At 41.7% G+C, this 19,306-nt stretch overlaps 1 protein-coding gene across 1 annotated transcript in view; it reads left to right on the plus strand.

The window, feature by feature from the left end:
* ABCB11 (ATP binding cassette subfamily B member 11) overlaps positions 1–19,306 on the plus strand; it is a 60,497-nt gene that overhangs the window by 3,339 nt on the left and 37,852 nt on the right. Inside the window, exons 3-9 of the mRNA XM_050916263.1 lie at positions 1,243–1,356; positions 2,267–2,377; positions 5,424–5,549; positions 6,960–7,163; positions 10,201–10,371; positions 13,596–13,797; positions 14,553–14,628. Of these exons, the coding sequence (XP_050772220.1) occupies positions 1,243–1,356; positions 2,267–2,377; positions 5,424–5,549; positions 6,960–7,163; positions 10,201–10,371; positions 13,596–13,797; positions 14,553–14,628 (1,004 nt within the window). The remainder of the gene's footprint in view (positions 1–1,242; positions 1,357–2,266; positions 2,378–5,423; positions 5,550–6,959; positions 7,164–10,200; positions 10,372–13,595; positions 13,798–14,552; positions 14,629–19,306) is intronic.

Below are 19,306 nucleotides of genomic sequence, written 5' to 3' on the forward strand. Positions count from 1 at the left end.
GAACTAGGGGTCACCAAATGAAATTAATAGGCAGCAGGTTTAAAGCAAACGAGGAAGTATTTCTTCACACAAAACACAGTCAACCTGTGGAACTCTTTGCCAGAGGATGTTGTGAAGGCTAGAACTATAACAGGGTTCAAAAAAGAACTAGATAAATTCATGGCAGATAGGTCCATCAATGGCTATTAGCCAGGATGTTCAGGGATAGTGTCCCTAGCTTCTGTTTGCTGGAAGCTGGGAATGGGGGACAGGGGATGGATCACTTGATGATTATTTGTTCTGTTCGTTCCCTCTGGGGCACCTGGCATTGGCCACTGTCAAAAGACAGAATTTTGGGCTAGGCGGACCTTTGGTCTGACCCATTATGGCCATTCTTATGAACTCTGTCCTGCAGTGTCCTATTCTTTGAGTTCCCCACCCCGGATTACAATGACCAATACTTTAAGACTTGGGTGCCTACAGTTAGGCACATAAATGTAGATTTATGCACCTTAATAAAAGTGGTTTGATTTTCAGAGGGACTGAGCATTCACAGCTCCCAGTGAAGACAAGTTCTGGCAAATGCTTTCAGCATTCTGGCCTCCTCCCCAGCTACCCTGCCAGGTCCTGTTGGGCTCTTAGAGTGCAGTATCTTCAGCCCACTGGTGTTCGCCCTTGCTGGCTGAGCTCTCTAGTGATCCCTTCAGAAGAGGAATGTGGGTATGCTCTAGGAGTGGAGTTGCGGCTTCCACAAATACAGCAGCTATGAAGTGATACAGCATTCTACCAAAAGGGCCTGTATGCTGGCCCATCCCACATTTGCTCAGTTCAAGCACTGGCAGGTGGAGTATGGATTCTGATGGCATAGGCACTACTGCTGTGGTCGCTTTTATGTGTAGGAGGGGAATCCTCTCAGAGGCAGGAACCTGCCTTTGTAGCAAGGTTTGCAGGTGTGATACATATATAGCCATTGGTCCCACATTAACAGCAACAGTATTTCAACCAAAGAGTATTTTAAAGCTGCTGCTCGAGCATAATATCAAGTAACGCAATGCATTTAAAACTCCAGATACAGAGGGCACATCACCATGCAGTCCTATATGTTTTCAAGCATTGGAGCATCAACCCTGCTTGCTGGTCCCAAACATGTCCAGAAGGCTCAGTCCTTATCTAGTTACCACCCAGGTTCTGTACCAGGTTGTTTTCTAAGCTCTAAGAAAAAGATTAACGTAAAGTCGTTAATGTCTTCCCATGTTTTTTCAGGTTTTCTTTGGAGTCTTAATAGGTGCTTTAAATCTTGGTCAGGCTTCTCCTTGTTTGGAGGCTTTTGCCACTGGCCGCGGGGCTGCAACAAACATCTTTGAGACGATAGATGCAGTAAGTACGGAATTCCTAAGCTCTGTCAGTTTGCTGTGAAAAATAGTTAAATAAGCCCCACGCAGGGTAGGCTTTTATTAGCAGTGTAAATGAGAAAAATTAGGGTAATTAAGAAACAGCTGACTGCACAAGAAAAAGATCCAGCTGCAATTTATAAAGAGGGCATTGAAGCAACATCTTTAAATGTTTTGTTTATGAATATTCAAGTTTTTAACCAAACACTGATATTTCATGCTCAGGTCTCATAAGTGCAGCTAATGATCAGCTATGAATTAAGGCTAAAGGCACAGAAGAAGGTCTTAATATTCATACTGTAGCCAAGCTCCAGGAAACACCAAATCTTCAGCTGATGTAAATGGATGTAGCACCATTGATGTCAATGGGCTATGCAGACTTGCACCAGCTGAGGCTCTGTCTCTCAAAGCCTGTCTGCGTGTTTAGAAGAGAAATGAAGTTTGTGTTTTTAATGGTTGTTATGCTATCTTTATATGTTATTTAACATGATTCTAATAAAAAGTGAACTTACTCATAATTATACCATTGTGTGCTGTGACTTTTCCTTGAACATTTTTACCATGACAAAGTCACAATATTTCTAATGCTTTGCCATGAGAAACACCCAGCCTTTCTAATGGATTATCCCCAGTGACGTAACAGACTGAGAGAGGTCTGTGTGGTCCAAGCATAAGTCACTTCTCTTCCCAACTTTCCTCACCAGTGATAACCACATTGTCACTTTAGATTAGAGTCTTATGCTCCTGTAGCAGAGTCTGTACTGCTTTGGAGTACAGCCCAGAGCTGTTCAAACTGAAATGTCATTGTTTTGTATGTTGGAAGGAATACTGTATCTACTGCAGCAAAGTCTCAGCTGTTTAACACCAAATAAATAACATGACAAATTCTACTCTAGAAACCTACCATTGACTGCATGTCAGAAGAGGGCTACAAGTTGGATAAAATAAGAGGTGACATTGAATTCCATAATGTAACATTCCATTACCCATCCAGGCCCGAAGTAAAGGTGATTATTCATCATTCCTCTTTTCAATAATTTACTGTAACTAAATAGAATATGCTGTTATGCCAGTAATCTATAAATTCCTATGTTAAAGCTTACTTTCCAAAAGCACAAGTCCTTTGTTTAAAAGTAGGCAATTAACTATTTTGGTGTCAACAGTGTTAGAAGTTGTGTAGTTTTCATTTCCAGCACATCTATGAGAATTCTTTTCTGTAGACTATGAGCTCAAAAAAATTCAGTTGGGTTCATCTGCATACTGCTTCCCTCCCTTAGACCATCACTGACAGGTGTTTGTTCATCCTGTTCTTAAAAACGGCCAATGATGGGGATTCCACAACCTCTCTTGGACACTTATTCTAGAGCTAAAGTATGCTTATAGTTAGAAAGTTTTTTCTTACAGCTATCCTAAATCTCCCTTGCTGCATATTAAGCCCATTACTTCTTGTCCTATCATCAGTGGACACTGAGAACAATTGATCAGTGTCCTCTTCATAACAGCCCTTAACATATGTGCAGACATATGAACATAAGAATGGCCATACTGGGTCAGACTAAAGGTCCATCTAGCGCAGTGTCCTGTCTTCCAACAGTGGCCAATTGCCAAGTGCCTGTGAGGGAATAAACAGAACAGGTAATCATCAAGTGATCCAGCCCCTGTCGCCCATTCCCAGCTTCAGGCAAACAGAGGCTGGGGACACCATCCCTGCCCATCCTGGCTAATAGCCATTGATGGACCTATCGTCCATGGATTTATCTAGTTCTTTTTTGAACCCTATTATAGTCTTTACCTTCACAACATCCTCTGGCAAAAGCTTGCTATCAGGTTCCCCCTCAGTCTTCTTTTCTCAAGACTAAACATGCCCAGGGTTTTTAACCTTTCCTCAGAGATCAGGTTTTCTAAAACTTTTATAATTTTCATTGCTTTCCTCTGGACTCTGTCCAATTTGGCCACATCTATAATAAAACGTAGTGCCCAAAACTGGACACAGTACTGCTGCTGACGCCTCACCAGAACCGAATAGAGCGAGACAGTTGTGTCCCGTGTCATACATACAACACTCCTGTTAATACATCCCACAATGATATTAGCCTTGTTTGCAACTGCATCACATTGCTGATTTGCATTCAATTTGTGATTTACAAACATAACCCCCAGATCCTTTCTGCAGTACCATTGTTAAGACAGTTATTCTCCATCTTGTGGTTGTGCATTTGATTTTTGTTTCCTAAATGTAGACTTTTTACTTGTCTATATTGAATTTCATCTTGCTGATTTTAGACCAATTCTCCTATTTGTCAAGGTTGTTTTGAATTCTATCCTGTCATTCAAAGTGCTTGCAACCCCTCCCAGCTTGGTGTCATCTGTAAATTTTATAAGCATAGTCTTCACTCCATTATCCAAGTCATTCATGAAAATATTGAATAGTACTGGACCCAGGACTGACCCCTCTGGGACCCTGCTAGATACCTCCCCCAAACTGACAGTGAACAATTGATAACCACTCTTCAAGTATGGTCTTTAAACCAGTTTTGCACCCACCTTATGGTATGGAAATCTAAACCACATTTCCCTAGTTTACTTATGAGAATGTCATGTGTGTCAAAAGCTTTACTAAAAATCAAGCTATATCATGTCCACCACTTCCTCCCATCCACTAGGCCATTCACCCTGTCAAAAAAGGAAATTAGGTAGGTTTGGCATGATTTGTTCTTGACAAATCCATGCTGGCTATTCCTTACAACCATATTGTCCTCTAGGTGCTTACAAATGGATTGTTTAATCATTTGTTCCGCTATCTTTCCAAATATTGAAGTTAGACTGCCTGGTCAATAATTCCAAAGGTCCTCTTTATCCCCTTTTGAAAGGTTGCTTTATGTGTGCCTTTCTCCAGAATTCACCCATTGTCCATGAGTGCTCAAAGATAATTGCTAATGGTTCCAGGATTGCTTCACTTAGCTCTTTAAGTACAGAAGTTGAATTTCATCATGCCTTGCTGACTGGATTATATCTAATTTATCTAAATAGTCTTTAACCTGTTCTTTCCCTATTCTGTCTTGCATCCCTCCCTCTTGTTGTTAATATTAATTGTGCTGAGTATCTGTCCATCATTAAGCTTTTTAGTGAAAACTGAAGCAAAATAGGCATTAAACACTTCAGCCTTCTTAACACCATCAGTTATTAGATCTCTTTCCTTGCTAAGTAGAGGACCTACACTTTCCTTCTTCCTGCTGTCTTGCTCCTAGTGTACGTAAAGAATCTCTTCTTATTAAGTCCCCTGCTACGTATAACTCAATTTGTGCCTTAGTCTTTCTGATTTTGTCCCTAGAGGCTTGTGCTGTTCTTTTGTACTTCTCCTTAGCAATTTGTCCATGTTTCCACTTTTTATTGGATTCCTTTTATTTTTCAGAGCTCCTTAATCAATTATACAGTTCTATACATTTATGCAAAAATAGTATAGAAGGTAGTAAAACAAAATGAGAGGAGAGATTTTGTAATTTAATTCTTCCATTGTCCTGGGGAAGTGCAGTGCATTATACTGTAAAGTGCTAGGAAGAGGGAAATGGGCACTGGCTGTATGTCCTCTTGCTTCACTGCTGCTGTGAAAAGGTCTGTTTGAAAAGAGTATTATTGGGCAATCAAATATAGCAGCAACTTCTAGACACAGCAGCATATTAAGTATCATATTATTCTATACAATGTCTTTGGTGCAAACTTAACATGTAGATTTTAGCAGGCACTCATAACACATATGCAGCATTTATCAAAAGGTATTAGAGCTAAATTATCCTCTGGGATGTATCCAACTCCTCTTCATTTCAGTAGGAGTCTGACATAACCAACAAAAATCAGAATTTGTCTGTATATCCTTCATGGAAAATAATGCTCTTAATGAACTCTAATATCAAACTTTTCAGTTTATTTAAAAATGCTTTGGTTCTCTTTTCCCCTCTTCATTTAAGATGAAAGGAAAACATGATGATTTCCAATCCATCTGCTTGGCTTCAGGAATTTTGTAGTTACAATGGATGGTCTCTCTTGTGCTTTCAGATTTTGGATAATCTTAGCATGGTTATTAAATCAGGGGATACAACCGCTTTTGTTGGACCCAGTGGAGCTGGGAAAAGCACCACAGTGCAGCTCATCCAGAGGTTCTATGACCCCTCTGAAGGCATGGTGAGTGTCTCACTCCAGCAAGGTTTCTCTAGCCTTACTCACTTTAAAGGGTATCATCATTTTTACTCAAAGTTGGGAAGCAGGATTCTGGATTTTTAAAAAAACCCATTCCAAGAAACAGTGACTGAGGAAATGAGCAGGATGCTTTGTTTAGTTCTGTTCTGGAGTCTCCTGAATGATATAAACAGTGATATTTATGGGAAAGAAAAGAAGTGTTTAATGAGGACAAAAGTGGCTTCCCTACAAAGTAAGAATTAAATGCTAAGCTTCAATGAGAACTGCACTTATGCATATAAAGGTCATTTTTAGGGTAGGGAATCCGGAAGTGACAAACAGTTTTAAATCCTGAGAAATATAGTCTTGAGCACTTAATCATTATCCTATAATTAAGGCTAAGATTTAGTCACGGATATGTTTAGTAAAAGTCGTGGACAGGTCTCAAGAAAAATTCATGGAAGCCGATTATCTGTCTGTGACTTTTACTAAAAATACCCATGACAAAATGGGGAGCTCAGCTGCAGGGTTCCCACACTGCCCTTAGTGGCTGGGCAGCTGTGGGGGCCAATGGGAGCTCTGGAGACCCCCATCGCCTGTGGGGGCTCGGTGCTCTGAGGTTCCCCCGTGCCCATGACGGCCAGGAGCTCCAGGGTCCCACCGACACCCTGCAGGAAAATAAGGGAGGGAAATATAGAACTGAAAAACAAACAAAAACCCCTAAATTTTCATTTTCCAGTTTCTTAAAAAAAAACAAAAAATAACCCAACATTTTTTAAAAATCCTTTTTTTTGCATACATTTCTATTTTCTAAAATCCGTTTCTCATCCCAAAACCAAATACGTTGAAATATTTCCACCAGCTCTATTACAAACACTGATTAGTTCTCATAACCAGCCCCTGAGATGTAGGTATAAGAAACTGAGGGAAATGAACTAAAATTTCAGTTTTGGCCGAAATTTACATTCTGAATTAGGATGAAAAGTCAAATGTAAAATTTTGAATGGGAAGCGATTTATCTTTAGGTTTTCGTAGATTCATGGATTATAAAGCCAGAGGGGACCACTGTGATCATAACATCTGGTCATAGGATTTCCCTGCATTGATTCCTATTTGAGCATATTTTTGGAAAAACATCCAATCTTGATTAAAGATTTCTATGATACAGTACAGCAAACATAATTGTTTACTTCACTCCGGGGTGGGAAGCAGTCATCTTCTTGCCAGGTTGAGGCCAGTATTCTCATTATTTCTTTTTATAGTTTTATTTTTGAATCTATAGTCTGTAGTCCAAATAAGGCTGGTTTTGATCTCTCTTGTACCAGAATGACTCTGGAATAACTCCATTTGAGGCTGTAGAGTTACAGCACTGTGAGCTCAGCTGCTTTCTCGCTTTTAACTGGTGTTCTTCTGTAGGTTACCCTGGATGGCCATGACATTCGCTCCCTTAACATTCAGTGGTTGCGCTCACTGATTGGTATTGTTGAGCAAGAACCAGTCCTGTTTGCCACCACAATTGCAGAGAATATTCGCTATGGCCGTGATGATGCTAGTATGGAAGACATCATCAAAGCAGCCAAGGAAGCCAACGCCTACAACTTTATCATGGATCTGCCACTGGTAAATTTTGTCTGTTAAAGCATTTCATTGATGAATAGTGAGAAAATTCCTCTTTCTTTCCCTCTGCAACCAGGACCAGGACTGGAGAATGGCAAACATACTACTATCTTTCAAAAAGAGGAAAAAAGAGGACCCAAGGATTATAGACCAGTCAGCTTAACTTTGATACCTGGAAATATATTGGAACAAATGATTAAACAATCAATTTGTAACCACCTCGAGGATAATAGCAAACGATGGATTTGTGAAGAACAAATCATGCCAAACCAACCTAATTGCCTTCTTTCACAGTGTTATTGGCATAGTGGATGGGGGGGCAAGCAGTGAATGTGATATATTTTGATTTTTAGTAAGGCTTTTGGCACAGTCCCACATGACATTCTTATAAGCAAACTAGGGAAATGTGGTCTGGATAAAATTACTATAATATGGGTGCAAAACTGGTTGAAAGATCATACCAAAAAAGTAGTTATGAATGGGTCATTGTCAAACTAGGGAAAGGTATTTAATTGGGTCCTGCAGGGGTCAGTCCTGCATCTGGTGCTATTCAATATTTTCATGAATGACTTGGATAATGGAGTGGAGAGTATGCCTGTACAATTTGTGGATGACACCAAGCTGGGAGGGGTTGCAAGCACTTTGGTGGACAGGCTTAGAATTCAAAACAACCTTAACAAATAGGAGAATTGGTCTGAAATCAACTAGATGAAATTCAATATAGACAAGTGCAAAGGAGCAATCGTCTCAAGTTGAAGTGGGGGAGGTCTAGGCTGGGTATTAGGAAACACTATTTCACTAGGAGGGTGGTGAAGCACTGGAATGGGTTACCTAGGAAGGTCGTGGAATCTCCATCCTTAGAGGTTTTAAGGTCAGGCTTGACAAAGCCCTGGCTGGGATGATTTAGTTGGTGTTGGTCCTGCTTTGAGCAGGGGGTTGGACTGGATGACCTCCTGAGGTCTCTTCAAAACCTAATCTTCTATAATTCTAACTACATTTAAGAATTAAAAATCAAATGCACAATCACAAAATGGAGAATAACTAGTTCGACAATAATACTGCTGAGAGAATTTGGGGGTTATAATGAATCACAAATTGAATATGAATCAACAATATGATGCAGTTGCAAACAAGGCTAATATCATTGTGGGGTGTATTAACACGAGTGTTGTATGTATGGCATGAGAGGCAACTGTCTCGCTCTATTTTGTTCTGGAAAGGCCTCAGCAGCAGTACTGTGTCCAGTTATGGGCTCCAAGTTTTATTAAAGATGTGGCCAAATTGGACAGAGTCCAGAGGAAAGCAATGAAAATTGTAAAAGTTTTAGAAAACTTGACCTCTGAGGAGAGGTTAAAAACACTGGGCATGTTTAGTCTTGAGAAAAAGAAGATGAGGAGGGACCTGATAGCAAGTCTGCAAATATGTTAAGGGCTGTTATGAAAAGGACACTGATCAATTGTTCTCAGTGTCCACTGAAGGTAGTACAAGAAGTGATGGGCTTAATCTGCAGCAAGGGAGATTTAGGTTAGATAGTAGTAAAACTTTCTAAGTATAAGGATAGTTAAGCTCTTGAATAGCCTTCCAAGAGAGGTTGTGAAATCCCCATAACTGGAGCTTTGAAAGAACAGATGAGGTAAACACCTGTAAGGGATGGTCTAGGTATAGTTGGTCTTGCCTCATCAGGGAAAACAGGGGCTGGACTAGATGACCTTTTGAGAACCCTTCCAGCCCTACAGTTTTGTGATTCTATGTGCAACCTGTTGGGTACTCAAATGGATGGGGACAAAGCATAGAATGAATGAGAACAATAGAATTACAGACATTCCTTTGAAGTGACTATATAAAGTGTGCTACATGTATTCGGCCACGTTTGGGAGTAAAGATGAATACACTTCCCAAGACACATACACAGAACATTCAGTACCAGGGGAAATCTAGACCTATATGGTCACAGTCAATACATCAAAGAGAGGAAAGGCAGATTTTCACACTTCCCAGTCTTTTTCTGCCCAGGCAAAAAGCTAGTTAGGATCCAGTCCTCCCACTTACCTAAATGTGTTTCTGAATAGTCTATGAAGAAACTTCCCACCCCTGTATATTAATACCATCTGGCATATGGAGGTTCCCCGCCCCCTGAACCCCAACTTCCTATAGCTGTTGTTTCGTTAGGCCCAGTAACCTTTGTGCCCCCAGCTCATATTAATTGTCACTTTAGTCTCTCAGGATATTATTTAAGTATCTGACTGGCCTAAACAGATTCCTGGACAGGGTTAAAATAGTTTCCTTATGGCCAGGATTAAAATACAATTAATTTGCCCAGAGGCATACATTTTATCATCCCAAGATGCTTTCCTAGGTTCCCAGGTGGAGTAGATAGGCCACGTTAGAAAGACTGCAATACACACATAGCTTGCAGCATCCTTGGCAGTAGAGAAAAGGCAGAATTTGGTTATAAGTGAATATATGGAGATTCTACACTGGGGCTATAGGACATAGACAAGGCCATATCTGGCTCTCTAGCTCCCAAACTAACTCCACACAAGCTGTGCAGTCACCTAAATCCTGACCTGGACTAAACAGTGCCCATGTGCCTGACATTGCTACATGACCGTCATCAGTCATCTAAGGCCACATGAGTCCCTTCCATCTACAGACAAACCCAAACTGCTGGAATGTTAGCTGGTGAGCTGCCCAGTGGAGTGGGAGAAATGGGTAATTTTCATCCATGGTGCAGTTCTTGCTAATTGAATTATACTGGGTCAAAATGAACCTTAGGTTTTATTTAAGTATATAAGTTTTGTTTGGGACTGGCACACATGAGAAGCCCAGTTTGGGAAGAAAAGGTTTGTTAAATATGGAGGCGTCTGCTCTACAGCTCTATGAAGGATCTAGAACCCTAACACACTGTACATGTCTTCCAAAGGTTGTTATTCATTTTGGGCCTGCTCCCATGGAAATCTATGAGAGATTTTTACTATTGACATCAATGGGAACAGAATAGAATTCTTTGTTATTTATTCCATTTTTCTCTTCTACCCAGCAATTTGACACTCTTGTTGGAAAGGGTGGAGGCCAGATGAGTGGAGGTCAGAAACAAAGGATAGCTATTGCTCGAGCCCTTGTCCGAAACCCTAAAATCCTGCTACTAGATATGGCCACGTCAGCACTGGACAATGAAAGTGAAGCTATTGTCCAAGAAGCACTTCATAAGGTTTGCTATGTTATATCAGTAGTCAGTATTAACGGGACAGAAATACATTTTCAAAGCATTGTGTGGAAGATACTTTTGTACTGTTATAAATTATTGTTTGACCTTTTTTTAAGAATCTCAGCAGTGACAAAGAATTGCTGTTCACATTTTCAATCTAGCTGAAATATTAAAAAAAAATCTGTAGAGCTCTCAATAAAAGTTCTAATGCTTTATATTAAAGTTCCAAAGCTGGCATTTGAAATTATACACAAGAAGAATGATTTTATATAAATGAGAGATGTTAGTCATTGTGCACAGTCTATCAATATGAAAGTCCATAATATAGCTTTTCTACACATTTCAGCTGATGACTATTTTGGAATCAAAATGTGAACATTCTTATTTTGAGCTTATATGTAAAAAGCACCTTTTGCTCAGAAATGATCCTCTTTTTTTCTTCAGAAATCAGCTTGATCTTGGGGGTCCATTTATGAATGAAAAATTCATGCAATGTGATAAAATTTGTAGCTAAATGAAATAAATGAAATAACTAAATGAAATAACTCAGATTTTAAGTAGTTTTGCTTTTCACTGTGAATATAGAAACCATTTTACCATGAACAAACTGTGATATATTTTTGTAAACAGAGACCAAAATTTTCAGTTGCTTCAAGTCCAAGGTCTGCTGTGCTGAAGGGGTCACTGAATATCCTCAGTGGTTCATGGCCTATAGAGGTCTCAGGAAACTTCACATACGCTTAGGGATTTCTTCCACGGACCAGATGGCATTTCTTTTCACAAACAACATGGTTGCAATGGATTATCTGAACAGACAAATGTTCTCTGTCCCCTTCGTTAGGTCAGGAAACAATGTGTCTGTGGGAATGGTGCATTCAGAGCAAGGTAAACATGTCTGCAGAGCATCTGTCAAATGCCAAACATACTACTGCCAATAATCTGAGTCAGAAAGGGGTCGATCAGTGTGATCAGTCACCCAGGTCCTCACTGCATATCTGATTTCTGCCAAGTGAGGTTACCTGGTTTTGGACTTGTTTTAACTTGTAGCAAACAGTTGTGTGAGACTTTGGTCCATGACAGGCAAGGACCCATGATGCTATCAGATGCTTCTTTCACACTAGAGGGAAGGCTTCCTCTGTGCCTTTTTCTTCATTTTGTTTCATTCCCTAGGAATTAAGTGCAAGGCCAGGGTGAACTCTGTTGCTCTGATAGGAGCCTGACAAACTTGCTTTTCAGCTGTGCTGGCTCTTTCCAGGGACCAGCCTTGCATTCTTCCTCTGAGCCAAGATCTTTTGCCCCAGCAGGGAAATTGGGTAACGCACCCAAACATCAAGGGCACCTAGGTCAAGATGACGCTTCTTCCAGAGAGCAAATACAATGCTGCTAGAGTCCAGAAAGTCTCCACAGGGGAAATAATTATGCTTCCAAGCAGACTCTATTTAAGAAATTCATCCAGAACAAATATTTTAATCCATTCTCTTGTCCATTTTTGGCTTCCTTTAATCTCTGATGTCTAAGAAGACGAAGGGGTTCCTCACCAAGGTAACTCTTGCTCTCTGATTATACTGGTTCTCCAGAGCAGCATGGACCCTCCTTCCTCTTCTCTACTTCAGCGCTCAAGTTCTAAAGCTCCTGGAGGTAGAGAGGAACTGAGGGACAGTTTGAAGAGGCATGTTATTTATACCTTTGATCAGTGGAATATAAGGGTCCAGGGAGCTGTGTGTGACACCTAACTGTCAAATACTGCTTTAAAAAGTTCTGCGGTGCACAGATACTATGGTGATGTGGGCCCTTTACACACCCAGATAGATTGGCTACGTGCTAGGCACGTTTCCTACAGAGTGGTTCTGAGGAGGCAATAAATTCACAGAGCATGAGTTACCTTGGTAAGTGATCACTTTTCATTGATTGCATGATCATTCTTGAAATCAGAGAGTTCTTATCAGTTTCCATATGCACCTCAACTCCAGCTTTGCTTTATATTAAAAGCCTTAAACCTTTTAATTACCATTCAAACGAGCATTCATTACCCTTAGATGTAGTATTTTTGGTAATAATTATTTATATAGCATTGCAAATGTATGTGGTGCTCTCTAATACATTCAGAAGAACTTACAATCCAAGGGCTGGGTCCTGAGAGATGCTGATGTCAGTGGGAGAGATTGGTGCTCAGCAGGGGCTTGATCTAAAGCCTATTAAGTCAGTTTTTTACTTATGGATCATGCTCCAGGTGCTCAGCTCAGCATCTCTCAGGCAGGAGCGGCGCCAGGGTTTTTGGCGCCCTAGGCGCAGGGCCGGCTGTAGCCATTTCGCCACCCCAAGCACAGCGGCACGCTGTGGGGGGCACTCTGCCGGTTGCCAGTCCCGTTGCTCCGGTGGACCTGCCACAGGCGTTCCTACAGAGGGTCTGCTGGTTCCGAGGCTCTGGTGGACCTGCCGCAGGCATGCCTGCGGATGCTCCACCGGAGCTGTGGGACCAGCGGACCCTCTGCAGGCACGCCTGCGGGAGGTCCACCGAAGCCGCCTGCCACCCTCCCACGCTCCCGGTCGGAGCCGGCCCTGCCTAGGAGGGGGTCCTTCCCGTGCTCCCGGTCGGTGGCAATTCTGCGGCGGGAGGGTGCTTTTGCGCTCCTGGTCTTTGGGGCACTTCAGCGACGGGTGTCAGAGTGAGTGAAGGACCCACTGCAGAATTGCCGCCGAAGACCCGGAGCGCGGAAGGACACCCCCCCGCCGAATTGCTGCCGAGGGCCACAAAATGTCACCCCCCCAATTCCTGGCACCCTAGGCAACCGCCTAGGTCGCCTAAATGGAAGTGCCGGCCCTGCTCTCAGACAGGGCCGGCTCTACAGTTTTCGCTGCCCCAAGCAGCGGGCGGAATTGCCGCCACGGTGGAGGCAGTCCATGTGCCCTTAGGGCGGCAGGCACATTTCCGTGGTGGCGGCAATTCGGCAGCAGCTTCTATGTTTAGCTGAAGCCGCCCCGGACAGCTAAACAAAGAAGCTGGCTCCGAATTGCCCTCACCGCGCAAACGCGCCTGCCGCCCTAAGAGCACACGGATTGCACTCGCCCTCCATGGCAGCAATTCGGCATGCTGCTCGGGGGGGAAAACAACAGGGACTGCCGCCCCTTGCAGAATGCCGCCCCAAGCACCTGCCTGGAGCCAGCCCTGCTCTCAGGTTATCAGGCTGCTGTCCTAACAATATTGTTGTTCCTCCTTTCTCTCTCAGGCACGCATTGGGCGCACTGCAATCTCAATAGCTCATCGTCTGTCCACAGTCAAAGCCGCTGATGTCATCATTGGGTTTGAGCATGGAAGGGCGGTTGAGAGAGGAACACATGAGGAGCTACTGGAAAGGAAAGGGGTTTATTTCACACTGGTGACCTTGCAAAGCCAAGGAGACAAAGCACTTACTGAAACAGCAGTGGAAAGCAAGTTTTTTATTTTGTTTTTATGAAATTAAGTTAAATCCCACAGAACACAGAGCATCTATAGATTCCTTTGTTAGTGTTAGTTGATTATTCTCCATTGGTTTTTCTCAAGCCTGAATTTTAGTATCCATAAAAGTGATATACCAATAGCACTGGTCAAAATGTGCTTTTTGCACGTGTGCTGAGCAACCTTCCTCATACAGATCTGTCAGCATATACCTTTTTTGACCCTCAGTACCCTGGCATTTTATATCTTCTTTACTATTGATAGTTTGGCCATGTTGTATTAGAAAAACAGACAAATTAGGGAATATGCCAAGGCCACCCTATTTGTTTTAATAGTGATCTGAGGCAGAAGTAAAAAGCTATTATAGTGATCAGTTATACTGCTGTGAAACAATAGACTGTGATCATCTTTGAGGATGAAAGCATTTCCTGCCCCTTAACAACCTGTAGTACCAAAATGTTGAAACACTCATACTAGTCACATCCACAGTTTCAAAATATGATTGTCATGGGATTCATATTAAATTTACCTAACTTTACTATGTCAAATATAAATTACCGGTAATATAAAATGTATAGTAATCTAAGACATAGTGGCAAAGATGAATTGCATTCCTTTTGCTAATGTAGTCTACAAAATATTCCAGCTATGAATTGGAGATATTTTTTTGTTTTGCAAATAAACAATTGGTTTAGCTCAATTTTAATACAAACTAAGTAGCTTCTAACATTATATTTTACAATTGCAGAAAATAACTTGCTTGTTACACCAAACCTTAAGAAAGACCAGTCATTTAGCCGTGGGAGCTATCAAAGCAGCTTGCGGTAAGCCTTTAAAACACTGACACTATTTGATACATTTCCAGACATTTGTATTCTTTAGTGACTTCCTAAATCACGTGGTGCTGAGGTGGCAGTGCCGTGGATGGTGCAGAACAGGGTGAGCGAATGCTGCAAACACCTTCACTAAAGCACAGAGAGGCATGGCAGGTGTGGAAATGTATAAACTGCATACTAAGACATCCAAACCCATGAAGTCAATGAAATAACTCCTACATTTAGCCTCTCTCCATCCTATGTGCATTCTAATCTTATGGCCTCCTGCTCAAAGGGTCTAGGATTTGGGAGAAAACTGGGGGTGGCCATAGGTGGGTTGTCTTATACCTTTCTGGGCTTCCTAATAAGGCACAAAGTGACCATCAAACAAGACAACATAAGAAAATAAGAATGGCCGTACCGGGTCAGACCAAAGGTCCATCTAGCCCAGTATCTGTCTACCGACAGTGGCCAACGCCAGGTGCCCCAGAGGGAGTGAAGCTAACAGGCAATGATCAAGTGATCTCTCTCTCCTGCCATCCATCTCCATCCTCTGATGAACAGAGGCTAGGGACACCATTCTTTACCCTTCCTGGCTAGTAGCCATTTATGGACTTAGCCACCATGAATTTATCCAGTTCCCTTTTAAACATTGTTATAGTCCCAGCCTTCACAACCTCCTCAGGTAAGGAGTTCCACAAGTTGACTGTGGGTTGTGTGAAGAAGAACTTCCTTTTATTTGTTTTAAACCTGCTACCTATTAATTTCATTTGGTGACCCCTAGTTCTTGTATTATGGGAATAAGTAAATAACTTTTCCTTATCCACTTGCTCTACATCACTCATGATTTTATATACCTCTATCATATCCCCCCTTAGTCTCCTCTTTTCCGGGCTGAAGAGGCCTAGCCTCTTTAATCTTTCCTCGTATGGGACCCTCTCCAAACCCCTAATCATTTTAGTTGCCCTTTTCTGAACCTTTTCTAGTGCTAGAATATCTTTTTTGAGGTGAGGAGACCACATCTGTACACAGTATTCGAGATGTGGGAGTACCATGGATTTATATAAGGGCAAAACGATATTCTCTGTCTTATTCTCTATCCCCTTTTTAATGATTCCTAACATCTTGTTTGCTTTTTTGACCGCTTCTGCGCAATGCGTGGACATCTTCAGAGAACTATCCACGATGACGCCAAGATCTTTTTCCTGACTCATAGCTAAATTAGCCCCCATCATAATGTATGTATAGTTGGGGTTATTTTTTCCAATGTGCATTACTTTACATTTATCCACATGAAATTTCATTTGCCATTTTGTTGCCCAATCACTTAGTTTTGTGAGATCTTTTTGAAGTTCTTCACAATCTGCTTTGGTCTTAACTATCTTGAGTAGTTTAGTATCATCTGCAAACTTTGCCATCTCACTATTTACCCCTCTCTCCAGATCATTTATGAATAAATTGAATAGGATTGGGCCTAGGACTGACCCGTGGGGAACACCACTAGTTACCCCTCTCCAGTGTGAGAATTTACCATTAATTCCTACCCTTTGTTCCCTGTCTTTTAACCAGTTCTCAGTCCATGAAAGGACCTTCCCTTTTATCCCATGACAGCTTAATTTACATAAGAGCCTTTGGTGAGGGACCTTTCAACGGCTTTCTGGAAATCTAAGTATACTATGTCCACTGAATCCCCCTTGTCCACATGTTTGTTGACCCCTTCAAAGAACTCTAATAGATTAGTAAGACACGATTTCCCTTTACAGAAACCATGTTGACTATTGCACAACAGTTTATGTTTTTCTATGTGTCTGACAATTTTATTCTTAACCATTGTTTCGACTAATTTGCCCGGTTCCGATGTTAGACTTACCGGTCTGTAATTGCCAGGATCACCTCTAGAGCCCTTTTTAAATATTGGCATTACATTAGCTAACTTCCACTCATTGGGTACTGAAGCCGATTTAAAGGACAGGTTACAAACCTTAGTTAATAGTTCCGCAACTTCACATTTGAGTTCTTTCAGAACTCTTGGGTGAATGCCATCTGGTCCCGGTGACTTGTTAATGTTGAGTTTATTAATTAATTCCAAAACTTCTTCTAGTGACACTTCAATCTGTGACAGTTCTTCAGATTTGTCACCTACAAAAGCCGGCTCAGGTTTGGGAATCTCCCTAACATCCTCAGCCATGAAGACTGAAGCAAAGAATCCATTTAGTTTCTCCGCAATGACTTAATCATCTTTAAGCGCTCCTTTTGTATTTTGATCATCAAGGGGCCCCACTGGTTGTTTAGCAGGCTTCCTGCTTCTGATGTACTTAAAAAACATTTTGTTATTACCTTTGGAGTTTTTGGCTAGCCGTTCTTCAAACTCCTCTGTTGGCTTTTCTTATTACACTCTTGCACTTAAGCTGGCAGTGTTTGTTCTCCTTTCTATTTGCCTCACTAGGATTTGACTTCCACTTTTTAAAGGAAGTCTTTTTATCTCTCACTGCTTCTTTTACATGGTTGTTAAGCCACAGTGGCTCTTTTTCAGTCCTTTTACTGTGTTTCTTAATTTGAGGTATACGTTGAAGTTGGGCCTCTATTATGGTGTCTTTAAAAAGGGCCGATGCAACTTGCAGGGATTTCATTTTAGTCACTGTACCTTTTAACTTTTGTTTAACTAACCCCCTCATTTTTGTATAGTTTCCTCTTTTGAAATTCATAGATTCATAGATTCTAGGTCAGAAGGGACCAATGTGATCATCTAGTCCGACCCCCTGCACAAAGCAGGCCACAGAACCCTACCCATCCACTTCTATAATAAACCCCTAACCTATGCCTGAGTTACTGAAGTCTTCAAATTGTGGTTTGAAGACCTCAAGCTGCAGAGAATCCACCAGCGAGTGACCCATGCCCCACGCTGCAGGGGAAGGCGAAAAACCTCCAGGGCCTCTGCCAATCTGCCCTGGAGGAAAATTCTCTCCCGACCCCAAATATGGCGATCAGCTAAACCCTGAGCATGTGGGCAAGACTCACCAGCCAGCACTCAGGAAAGAATTCTCTGCAGTAACTCAGATCCCATCCCATCCAACATCCCATCACCAACCACTGGGCATACTTATCTGGTGATAATCAAAGATCAATTGCCAAAATTAGGCTCTCTCATCATACCATCCCTTCCATAAACTTATCAAGCTTAATCTTAAAGCCAGATATGTCTTTTGCCCCCACTACTCCCCTTGGAAGGCTGTTCCAGAACTTCACTCCTCTAATGGTTAGAAACCTTCATCTAATTTCAAGTCTAAACTTCCTAGTGTCCAGTTTATACCCATTCGTTCTTGTATCTACATTGGTACTAAGCTTAAATAATTCCTCTCCCTCCCTAATATTAATCCCTCTGATATATTTATAAAGAGCAAGCATATTCCCCCTCAGCCTTCTTTTGGCTAGACTAAACAAGCCAAGCTCTTTGAGTCTCCTTTCATATGACAGGTTTTCCATTCCTCGGATCATCCTAGTAGCCCGTCTCTGAACCTGTTCCAGTTTGAATTCATCCTTCTTAAACATGGGAGACCAGAACTGCACACAGTATTCCAGGTGGGGTCTCACCAGCGCCTTATATAACGGTACTAACACCTCCTTATCTTTGCTGGAAATACCTCGCCTGATGCATCCTAAAACCGCATTAGCTTTTTTAACAGCCATATCACATTGGCGGCTCATAGTCATCCTGTGATCTACCAGTACCCCAAGGTCCTTCTCCTCCTCTGTTGCTTCCAACTGATGCATCCCCAATCTATATCTAAAGTTTTTACTATTAATCCCTAAGTGCATAACCTTGCACTTTTCACTATTAAATTTCATCCTATTACTATTACTCCAGTTTACAAGGTCGTCCAGATCTTCCTGTATGATATCCCGGTCCTTCTCCATGTTAGCAATACCTCCCAGCTTTGTGTCATCCGCAAACTTTATTAGCACATTCCCGCTTTTTGTGCCAAGGTCAGTAATAAAAAGGTTAAATAAGATTGGTCCCAGAACCGATCCTTGAGGAACTCCACTAGTAATTAAATGCCACAGTGTTGGGCTGTTGAGGTGTTCTTCCACCCACGGGGATATTGAATGCTATTGTATTATGGTCACTATTTCCAAGTGGTTCTGCTATAGTTACCTCTTGGACCAGCTCCTGCACTCCACACAGGATTAAATCTAGAGTTGCTTCTCTCCTTGTGGGTTCCTGTACCAGCTGCTCCATGAAGCAGTCGTTTAAAGTATCATGAAATTTGATCTCTGCATTTCGTCCTGAAGTGAAATGTTCCCAGTCAATATGGGGATAATTGAAATCCCCCACTATTATTGGGTTCTTAATTTTGATAGCATCTCTAATTTCCCTTAGCATTTCATCATCACTATTAATGTCCTTGTCAGGTGGTCGATAATAGATCCCTAATGTTATATTTTTATTAGAGCATGAAATTTCTATCCATAGCAATTCTATGGAATATGTGGATTCGCTTAAGATTTTTACTTCATTTGAATCTACATTTTCTTTCACATATAGTGCCACTCCTCCCCCTGTACAACCTGTTCTGTCCTTCCGATATATTTTGACCCTGGAATGATTGTGTCCCATTGATTGTCCTCAGTCCACCAGGTTTCTGTGATGCCTATTATATCAATATCCTCCTTTATCACAATGCACTCT

Source organism: Gopherus flavomarginatus, chromosome 10, assembly GCF_025201925.1.
Source record: "Gopherus flavomarginatus isolate rGopFla2 chromosome 10, rGopFla2.mat.asm, whole genome shotgun sequence".
NCBI classification, from domain to species: Eukaryota; Metazoa; Chordata; order Testudines; family Testudinidae; genus Gopherus; species Gopherus flavomarginatus.